At 32.0% G+C, this 12,003-nt stretch overlaps 1 protein-coding gene across 1 annotated transcript in view; it reads left to right on the top strand.

The window, feature by feature from the left end:
• Positions 1 to 12,003, top strand: part of TMPRSS15 (transmembrane serine protease 15) — a gene marked incomplete at both ends in the record, with an annotated part of 53,289 nt that overhangs the window by 19,375 nt on the left and 21,911 nt on the right. The window contains 6 exon segments of the mRNA XM_084291563.1: positions 36 to 145; positions 1,549 to 1,686; positions 2,711 to 2,860; positions 5,525 to 5,627; positions 6,107 to 6,257; positions 7,045 to 7,186. Coding sequence (XP_084147689.1) covers positions 36 to 145; positions 1,549 to 1,686; positions 2,711 to 2,860; positions 5,525 to 5,627; positions 6,107 to 6,257; positions 7,045 to 7,186 — 794 coding nt within the window.

Raw genomic sequence — 12,003 nt, 5'->3', positions numbered from 1 at the left:
TTATTTTCTTCTGGTTTATTTTCCTGTTATCTTAGAGTGCCTCAAGGGTTGTCGATTAAACTGAACTTCACTTCTTTTGATACACAACAATTTGCAGACAGTCTTGATATTTTTGAAGGTATAGGACAAAACAAGACTTTAAGAGGTAAGGTTATTTTTCAGTTGATACTGGTTTTTCATTAATAACATTTGAGTGGTAAAAATAAGTGGTAAAAATTGGGAAAAAAAAAAAAAAAAAAAACAACTATGTGTGTATGTTTAAGTGAAAGAATGCATCTGTATACAGTTTTCCATTAGACAATTGATCTTGATATATATATTAAATACTCTTATGAAATAACCAGAAGTATGCTTACCTATATATAAAAAATCACAATATTTTTACAGGTCTTATTTGAACTACAGGTCTTATTTGAACAATCGTGATAACTTGAACAGTGCCATGGTCTTTCTGGGTTTATGTTTCATTGGATATACGCTGTCAGAAGATCCTTTAACATTGCACACAGTGAAATAAAATTAAGGCATTTAAACTGAAGCTGAAGAAGTGCTATGGTACTGCAATTTATTATATGTATGACGTTACTGCGTCTATATTCTATTCTGAAAAACTGGGATTCTTGCCATTTTTCATGACTCAGTCTGTCCAGCTGAATTCCATCACAGGTGGAATGCACATACTTGGAGATAAATATCTAGATAAGGAATATTTCTAACTCAGAAAGATCTTTATTGTATATTCCTATTTTTGGAAACAGGTAGAGATTGGAAATATAGAATAGTAAAAGACACCTGAAATACAAAATGGAGAAATTTTACCCCTCCAGTACTGCTCTGAATATAATACCCCTTTGGGATTTAAATTTCCATGTGAGAGAGTGCTTCAATAATATTCTCTGTAGGAACCATTAACTTGCGTATTTTGAAAGATTGCTGTAGGGGTGACTGGTGATACTGCAAAGAAGTAAAGGCAATGTTAAACACTGTCCTTCGGTGTGTTGCCTAAAACATTCTAAGGTACATTTCCAGCAGACTCTACATTTAAGTAAATAAAACAATTTTACAGTAATTTAAAATTTCTTTAGTCCATGAAATTCCTTAAACATATATAGTAATTATGTAAGATAATAAGTACATATAATAAAAACACTTAGTATTGTTATTCTAGAGTTTCAGCATGCATATCTGTAAACCTCAAGAAATTTTGCAGCATAATAAGCATGAATAAGAAGATTATAGTTTTGAATATATTGGTATTTTATAACAAAATAAAAATATAATCACAGTGTAACATAAAAGATGTTTCTCCACTAGCTGATATCCATATTGACAGATAAGTGAGATAGGATATGCAAAATAATTATATGGCAGATGAACCGAATGGCTTCAGTGTTTCAAAGGCCTTATAGACAGGATCACAGTACAAAGGAGACAGCATTCTTTAAGACTCAAAAGACTAATCCAGTGTGTTTTTATAATAGCACTGGAGATATTAAGGCACATGTGATTTTTTTTTTTCTCTGACTATTTTATTCTGCTTGTTTTCAGCTTCTCTCTCAGGGTCTAATGCTGAGACAGTATACATTTTTTCTCATGAGGCTACAGCTGAGTTTATATCTGATTATTCTGAAAATTACAATGGCTTTAATGCAACGTATACTGCATTTAATGCAAATGAGCTAAACAGTAAGTGTTCTTTTTTGTTTGCTTGTTTTCTAGAATGCTTGGTGAAACTATATTTTCAGTTTGATAAAATGGAGATGAACAGGGAAGCAGTATTTTCTGGCCTTAGTCCCTTAATTTGCTCCACATTGAGAAATTTCATCCTATTTTAAAGATCATATCATTGATTTCATTAGGACTGTCCACAGCCCTACAGGCCTAGATCTGATAATAGGGTAATGCCTTACAAAGGCTGTGCTGTTAAAATAAAAGAGTAAAACTCTGGCGATATCAGATGGCCTTCAGATTCCTCACTATCAGTTTGTTCACTGATGAACACTGTGGGATCACCAATGTTGATCACTATTCTGTGATCTCCAGGTCATACCTGTTCTCCAGAGTTTCTAATAATCTAATTAATTGCCACAAATAGCAGTCCCAAGTGGTAAAATTACCAAATTACCATTCAGAAAAATACCTGCTTCGGTGACTAGACATGACAAAAATATATATATATATAAAATGAAATCCAGTAAATCTACAGTGACAACAAAATGCAGCAATGTGACTCATGCTCTGGTATTCTTCAGTAGTCAAGAAAAAATTTTGAGGCAGATTTGGCAAGTGAAGGCTGCTTCAGCTGCTACATTTTGAGGATATGGATGGGACACGTGACTAGGAAGGACATTCTGCTGAAGAAAAGATTCAGAATGCCAACAAATTCTTGTCACGTGGAAATCCTTGTTACGGGCTGAACTGCGATTCAAGGCTCTCTTACTTTCTCATTTTCCCACCACTTACTGGTGAAGGATCAAGAAAGAAGTTTGATGAATAAGTACAAAAGCAAGTCAAGCCACCTTCAGTGATGCATTGTTTACAGCACAAATGACACATTTATTTGAGTTGCTTAGAAGAGCAAAATGACTCACCATGGGCTCCAGTTTCCAAAAACATTTTAAAAACGTACACTGTCACTAATTCTTATGAAATTCTGAGAAAATACTTAATGTCTTTGTCATTTTTATATACTAGAGGTTCTTATTCACAGATTATGAGAAAGTCTATTGCACTTTTGAAGATGGCTTTTGTTATTGGAGGCAAGATTCAGATGATGATTCAGAATGGGAGAGAGTTCAGGGCCCTACTTTTCCCCTTATGAGTGGTCCTGATTTTGATCATACATTTGGCAACATGTCAGGTAAGATCAAAAATAAATTGCTTGCAGATTAAAGAAAAAGATGCTTTAGTTATATCACTGTAAGCTGTTTTCTTCATAGTGGTATTATCAGGATGTAATTTTATCTGCCATAAAAATTAATCTGGACTACTGTACAAAAAATTTTATGCAACTGATTATCATCTTGTATAAATACACCAAAAGTAAAAGAAGAAACAAAGGAATATATACATTCATTGAAGTGTGAAGTATTGAGGAGTTTGGACTCTATTCAAAGTGACTTATCCATTTGCCTAAGGGGGGAAAAAAAAAAAAAAGTAGTTTTTACTGAAATTACTTCTTTTTCATCCCGATCTACCACTCAAAATCAATATATATGTATATGTATATTTATATTTATATTTATATTTATATTTATATTTATATTTATGTAAAATTGATTGACCTGAAATGTACATAGGGTACCTGTGACCCCAGTTACAATCGCACTGCAAGAATACTAATTATCAGCACACACATGCAGAACACAAACACATGACCAACAGTTATAGCAAAGTAACTTAATTGGAAGAGCAGTCATATCATGCGTGGATTTTAATTCAGCAGGTGATACTGATTAGGAATCAGATTTTGAATGTGTATGTTGAATGGTTTTCCAAGAACTTGGCTCCAAAAGTTTTTTCTTGTTCAACAGAAAAAACACAGAATCTGTCTCAGCTGATTTGTCAGTCCAATTAAAACTAGTTAAGAAAATTTGAATTTCACAATGACCATATATATTCTATGCAAGACAAATAACATATGCAGTGACAAATAACTGTAAAAAGTGCAAATTATTCTGGCAAAAGTTACTCATGGGAAAATAAAAATATCGTTCAGTATGTTATTGCATACAAATTATTCTCTCTGAATAAATAAACATTTTCTAAATAATCTTCAGAACACTGTTTTGTCTTCCCTCTCAACTCCTAGAGTATAAATTAAATTAAAAAAAAAAAAAAGTAAAATTTACTTAATAAAACTCTTGACAGTGATTTCTAGCTGTTTTGAAAATGCTAGTCTATTCTAGATATGTTTAACTGTGCTAGATCTAAGATGACACAAATAATGTTACTGTATGTATTGTTACCTTTATGTTGAATATTCATATTTCTATTACCTGCATTTGAAGTAAAACTGCAAACTGCAATGTTAATTTGGTATGGTATTATATAGACACTGTAGTATTAGACACTGTAGTATTGTTTCACTACTCTTGAATAGCAGGAGAGTTAATACATACTTAAAAGACCTCAAGGCCTGAAGACTAAACCTCTGTAATACTGTAGACCTCCACTAGAAAATATTTATTTCATTTCAAATTAAGCTTATACCTCATTTTGCTTTCTCCACAGATGTGTTGTACACTTCATACCAAAATAATACAGGCAATATAATAAATATTCTGACAGTGAAAGTGCCAAAGGAAATTCATTACTGCACATTCATTACTGGACAAAATTTCCTACATTTATTCTGAATTCTCAGGATGAATGAATGAAACAAAAACAGGGACCTGTCACATTGGCTCTAAAATGAATGCCATCCTCATCTTAAAGCTAGACACCATGTATCTTTTAATGTGTGCTTCTCTAAAACAACACGGAAAAATACCATTTCAGACTTTTTTTTTTTTTCATGTACTCGAACTTTCTATGTGAAAAAGCTAGTTAATCTAGAAGTGTAAATAAAAGAATATAATATAGTGTGCATTACCTAATTATACTTAATGTAAATTCAATGTGTATAATATTTGCATATGTAGATATTAGGTATATAGGTTCATAAATAGATATAATAAAATCTAAGATTACAGACAAGATTTCAGTAAAGCAAGAATTTTCTTTTAGAACTTAACGATGCTTAATTTACTTTTCCTGTGACAAACCATAATGGAATATCTGTAGCCTGTCCTCTGTCCTCACATTTCTGTTTGGCAACAAGAAGTCCAGATTCTCAGCAGGAAAAAAAATAAAAATTCAGAAAAGGATTAAAAGATAAACAAATAATGTCCTTTCTTGTTTATATTGCTTCCCCTTGTTAAAAAATATTAATGTATTAATATTAATTATAATATTAATATATTAATTATTAATAAATTAATATATAAATTAATATAATAAATTAATATATTAATATTAATATTAATATTAATTAATGTAATCTCACTCCCCAACACACACCCCGTATTATGTGGATAAAAATTATAGCATGTCAGGAAATTCTACTGCAAATCTACAAGCAATGTCAAACAAGAAGACATTTTTATAAACTAACCAGAAATCACTCAGGTAAATTCCTGACATTACTGAAGAAAAGGCGGATCTCCCACTGACTTCAGAAGGGCTAGTTTCTGATTTCATGTCTAAATCGGAGGACCATCTGACAAGCTTAGAAGCTCACTTTAATGTTCTTGACTGATCAATATAACTCAGGATCATTGTTCACTTCTATTTTGTCAGGAATCCTCCAAGTCATTAAATCTGTGCTTGATATTACTGATACCATTTTTAAACACAAAAACTTGTCCTCATCAAAAAAGGAAAAACAAACAAACAAAAACAAAAACAAAAACAAAGCAAAACAAAACAACAAAAAAAAAACCACAATAGTTCTACTGACTAAAATGTGCTCATTATTTTGCAGGATTTTATATTTCAACACCCATAGGACTTGGATACAGAGAAGAGAGAGTCCGGATTCAGAGTTTGCCTTTGGTCTCTTCAGATCCATCTTGTCTAAGCTTTTGGTATTGTTTTGTAACCTCTGCAGATTAAATCATTCCTAAACACATACTTTGTTTAAGAATAAAACAAAATATTTTTCTTTCATATATATTAATGCAAGTCAGTGTGCTAATCATACAAACCATGTCTGTTTGGATTTCCATGGCCAATCTTGATTCCAGACATTTTTACTCCATTATAGATTTGTCTTGCAATTAGCTTTAGTTTCCTTTTACATTCTGCAACCAGCATTTATTTCTGTACTGAAATACATCCCTGAAATGTTTTTGTTGTGAAGCTTAACTAGGCCTACACAGAAGATACAGCAAAAGAGCAAGCAAAACTTCCAGTTTTAATTGTATAAAATGTTTCATTTTGTTTTCATGCTCACTAAAGTTTAGTTCCAATTTCATAAAACTGTTTAAAAAATAAAAAGCTTGATATTTTTTCATGAAATTTCACTGCAATATAGTAATAGAAAACATTGTTCTTGCCCCTCTAGGTATTACATGTACAGTCCTAACGTTTACCGTTTAAGTGTTAGCATAAGTGATGAACAAGGTGTAGAAAAGATAATTTTCGAGAAAGAAGGAAACTATGGAAACTACTGGAATTACGGACAAGTAACTTTAAATGAAACATCTGATTTTAAGGTTTGTTAAACTATTAGTCTTTCATATAATTATTTTAGTTTAATTGACATCAAAGTTTTATTCTAATGATCCACAGCTTTAAATTTATTTTTATAGGTATTTTGTTTGGCTTGTATTTTTATGCTAGTTTTCATTGATGCAAAAGCACTGCCAGAAAGGTGCATTTACCATCTGAGAAAGTGAATACATCTTTGACTGGGGTGCATCACATTTCCAGGAAATGTGTGTTATGAGATATCAAGAAGAGAATTATACTTAATTGTAATAGTTTACTTACACATGCTATATACTTACACTTAATAATTGAAAGTCATCAAGATTTATGCCAGCACAAATTCCTTGGTAGCAGGATTGCCTTAAATATTAAAACACATTAACAAGCCATCAGATGATAAATTGCAGTTGTACATGGAGATATGCCATTAGATCAGAAGGGCTGGACAGATAAGTGATACAGAATGTTGTGTGTTAAAAATTACATGTATTTATATAAAAAAGTAAAATTCTTGAATAATTTTAAATTATGTTCATCATTTATAAGAAATTAGTGCATTCCTAAGAATGATCTGTTCAGTTTGCATAGCTTTTGTGTTCTAGGAAGTCCTGTCTCATCCCTGATGCTCTCCTCTGAGTATAGCACCAGTGTAGATTACAGTGGAAATAAGAACATTTGAGAAAGAAGACTAAATGGTTCGGTATAGGAGGCTGGAAGATGTTTCATTAAGTTATAACGTTCTGGGTTTTTTTTGTTGTTTGTTTGTTTGTTTGTTTGTTTAATGAATTTCAGGTTATCATTGATGCCATTAAAAAAAATGGTCCAAGTGATATTGCCTTGGATGATATTGGCCTGACAAAGGGAAAATGTAACGAAAGTAATTATGTAGAACCAACTGCATTTCCAGTTGTTATTACTACTCCTTCAGGTCCCAGTAAGTAAATACTACTGTTGATTGTCATTCCCTATTATTGTGTTTGGTTTTGAGTGATTCAAGATTTGCAATAAAACCCATTCAGCTTTATGAAATTACCTCCTCAGAAGTATAAAATTAACTTCAGGATAATATGTTAGGGATCATATTCCCTGTCCATGGCTTCATTCATAGCAAAAGTACTGGTAGTTTCACATCTTAAGCTCTCTGTACATTGTCTTCCAAACTTGAAGAGTGAGAGAGAAGTTGTGGTCATTTAACAATGATGGGCAGCTAAACTCTACCACATTGCTCTCACGCTTTGTCACCTCAAAAAAAAAAAAAAAAGGGGGGGGGGAATGGGACGGGGGAGAAAATACAATGAAAAAAAAGAAAAAAGAAAAAAAAAGGGAGGGTGCTCATGGGTTGAGCTAAGGACAGTTTAATTACACTAAAAGAAAAAGGTAAAGGAAATGCAGAAGCAAAGAGAGAATACAATTATTCTCTGTTTCCCATCAGCAAGCAATGTTCTGCTATGAACTGTGAAATTGGTCCTAAATATGTGTAGCAGTTTTTTTGAGAGGTCAAACATTTTCATAATGAGAGCCCACTCTTCTCTTTCCCCTTTCCCATGTTTTATTGCTGATTGTGACATCACATGCTGTGGAATATCCCTTTGGTAAGTTTAGGTCAGCTGCCATAGTGATGTCCCCTCCCCACCACTTGCCCACCCCAATCTTTGGGGAGGGTTGGAGGGAATCTGAAGGCTGTGCCAGCTCTGTTCATAAATAGATAAAAATGGTGTGATACCAGTGTTGTTCCATCCACAAGTGCAGAGCGGAGCACTATATGGGTTGCTGTGGGGAAATTTACTTTCCCATCTGGGAAAATACTGGGTCTAGACCCAGTACATAAGTAAAGAATTCATAATTTGTTTCTAAAATCTGTTATTAGTAAATTAGTAAAAGCCTCCAGGAATCCAGTAAAGAGGAGGGAGTTAAAAAGAGGAGGAGGATTATAACTTCTATATTTAAAATTATAAACAATACAGGAGTGGGATAAGAGTTAGCAAAAACACATAATAATTGAGACATCAGATGTCTCAATAGTTATATGTTCACTGAGCTCTGAGAATACATACACAATGAAAAATCTCATATTTAGGGGAATGAAACAATAATAGTGTCAGAATGGTTTTTAGAATGGAGCAAAATCTGTATGAATGCCAGATACCCAAAATGGAAGTATTATCTGGAACAAGGCTCAAAATGAATGAGTTATTTTCAAAATGTATTTGGCCATATTGTTTTCCATACTATATCTGATTACATTCAAAAAGAAAAATAGAACAATATTTGCTCTGAAAAAAATCTGAATAGGAAAACAAAAAAGATGGAGTTAGCAGTTCTGGTGTGTGAGGAGATGAGCTGCCACCTCCAGTCCTTTTTCATGGGGTCTGAGTAAACACACCTTGGAAGTTAACTTCAGGCAAATGATTAGTGGCAGAAAGTCTCTGTAGTAAGTAGTAGCTGAGTTCTGCTGTTGAAACACCAAAGCTTTCAAATTGTAGATCTTAACCCAAAGTATTGTGAGAAAATTTAAATATTCAAAAAATGAAGTGGTCACGTGCTGTATAAATCTGTATAAAATGAATTAGGGAGAATCTGTGTTATCCTTCAATATGATACAAAAGTACAGGCTAGGCAGTTCCTGTGTAAAAACGGACTTGGTTGCACTCTTACCTCATTGAGACATGATACATATATGCTGTCTGCAACCTGCTGAAAAATGTGGATATTATCAATCATTTTCAAAGAAGTCTGATATTACTTTGATGGATATGGTGCAAGTTTACTAACACTGACAGTTTCACTACAAATGTCACATCTATAAACAAGAGATGAAAGATTTTACATTGAGCTCATTTCCTTTGCTAGACCTAGAGCTTCAGTGAGAGGCATTTGCATCATTCACAGTGCCAAAGAAGCTCATTGAAAAGTCTGATTTTTTTTGTCGGGGCATGGGGTAGGGGAGCTGGATTTGCTTTTGTCATTTACACGAGACTGACAGCTTACACTTTCATCTAAAGTAAGGATTGCTTTAATCTTCTTATTCATTCATAACGTCTATTAACACAAATCACAGTGTGGAAATTGCAGTGTATATTCCATCCTTTAGTTGTGTATGTTAATATAAAGTAAGGTTTTGGTCAAAGCCAGAGTGATTTTTTGTTTGTTTGTTTGTTTTGTTTGTTTGTTTGTTTGTTTTTCTGTAAAGATCATATATCATTGTCTACAGTGTTGAGAAAATCCTTCATTATCCTTCATGAAATGACTGAGGTTATTAGTGGTGATTGTTTTTTTTTGGTTCTCTAATGAGCATCTGGAATACAATCCAGAATTACTCCATATAAACTTATCTTTAAAGATTACAAGAAATTTTTAAAATATTTTTCCATGAACAAAATCAATTGCTTTCCGTGCTTTTCCATGCAAGACAAAAAAGAACAGATCATTACTGATGTCTTACATGTAGCCAACACCAAATCAGATTTCATCATAAGTTGCTGAAGTTCAGCCATTGAGAAATTTGGTTTTGCTCTGCTAATGTCATAAGATGAATCTGGCTAAGAATTCTTTGTCCATGTTTGCAATAGTTCTGTGCCTATTTCTATGTGCATTAATATTCCATAACAAAGCCAATGTAAGTTTTATTTGTTGTTAATGGAACTGACAGAAGTTAGTTGTCACTGTAACCCATATATCTGAAACGTAATACACTTTTTAGTGATATTGTGTTATTTTAAACAGTTCCTTTGCCTTTCAGAGAGTTGAATCTATCCTGACAGGTTTGATTTAAAAAATAAATAAATAAAATAAAACAAAGCAAAATAAAATGAAATAAATAAAATATAAAAATAATAAAATAAAATAAAATAACAAAATAAAATAAAAAAATGCTGTAATGAGAAAGTTCAAATCTTTCATGTATTTAGTGGAACTTGTTCCCAGTAGAATTCAATGGACAACCTCAGTAAGACTTGTATATAAAGAAGTCTCTAGAATACTAGACACTCACAGTGTAAAATTCTGACAGACATACCAAAATACAAAATGTAAACCAATAGGGGGGTAATGTTTAACCAAATACTATGTTGACAAAATCATGTTTAATTAAAGGAATAAAACAAGAAAAACAAATGGTAGAATTCTTCTATCTTTACTTCTGTTTCTTGGAAATTGAAATAATATAATAAATAATAATAATAATAATAATAATAGAAATAAGAGCAGTGTTTTTTTTTCTGAAAAAAGTATTAGAGAACAACAGAATTGGTAAAACAGATTTCTTTCCAATGGTACAGCTGAAGTAACATAAATAACATTTCTTAACATGTAGTAAAATTTGGGGATATGAAGCTGATATATTCTGGATGTAAACCACCTTTTTGTACTATAAATTGAAAGAGAGTATTGAGTATATACAGCACAGTTAATTGTGTGTGTGCATATGTGTGCATATGCATATCTAAATTACCTGCTTTTATATAAAACGTTATGTTTATATATCTGAGTGCAAGTACATGTTTAGGATATTTTTTTATTGGAGCTGTTGTTTTGGGGAAAGAACAAATGGCTACTTTTACTATTTAAAAAGATTTAACTAAAAGCTTTTTGACTCCTGATGAATTCAAAATGACAGTATAAGCTCTTCAAATACTCACATTGAGTATTTTGCTCACGTTGAGACCCATTTTTCTAAAAACATTGCATAATAGGGAAATAATGAATCTCGCTGTAATCAGTCTTTTGATGTTCTGTTTCAGAATATATACAAGCTTTTGTACATTGTTTTGCTGTCATTAGAGTAAAAAATCATATTTATCAAGGCAGACATTGTAAGTGCCAATTTTGTTGTTGTCATATATCTAGATAACTATTAAGGTATCTTTTCAGGCCAAGCATCGAAGATGTCATCTGGCTTTTCAATATAGACTTAAACTGGAAATTAAAAAAATTAAAGTCTTAAATTTTTGAAAGCATTGACCCTTTCACAATTCTCTCATTAAATATACAAATACTAGGTGTGCTAGTTAGTGTTTCCTAGCTCATTAACAATATATAACATCACTTTATAGATGTATTCGCACACAGTTCTGATGCCTTCACATACTGCATTAGAGTATGTTTGGAAAAGTCTGAGTACCTGATCAGACCTCTTTAGTGTTTTTCTAAGTTCCCTCCTTTCAAAATCTGCAGCTCATCTTCATGAATTTATATTCTGAAATTGTAGTGGAAATTTTTATTCCATTTATCATTATAGAAGTTCAAAGATTTTTCACATCAACAATATCACCTTTCCCTGAAGGGGGAGAATAGTAGATATGCTAGTAGACATACTTGTTTTGAAATATATGGGTTTCAAACCTCCTTGCATAAAAGCTTAATTTGAAAGTCTCATATTTAATTGATGAGTTAAACAATAGTTATTGCAATAATAACAATAGTGGTTTTTTTGTTTGTTTGTTTGTTTGTTTTAAATACATTTTATAAGTTTATGGAATGAGAAAATAAACTGCTCTTTATTTCTTAGCCAAGATGAACTGCAAAATGGTGAAAACTCCACCTGACATTTTTTTTTTATAATTTTTTGAATGCTTTTCAACTAAAAAATTTGCTACCAATAAGTTTTCAGGTAAATTCTAATGGTTTCCATTGTAGATTCATATGGTCTTGCTACAAAGTTTATTTTCTAGATGACAAAATGGGCTTTAGTATATCTGCCAGTGCTTCAAGAAAATCAATTAGATAATAAGCAAGGCATGCTAAATGCATGAA

This window comes from Netta rufina, assembly GCF_964035555.1.
Source record: "Netta rufina genome assembly, chromosome: 1".
Classification (NCBI taxonomy): domain Eukaryota; kingdom Metazoa; phylum Chordata; class Aves; order Anseriformes; family Anatidae; genus Netta; species Netta rufina.
The sequence above is the reverse complement of the archived record's forward strand: the minus strand, read 5'-3'. Positions and strand labels throughout refer to the sequence as shown.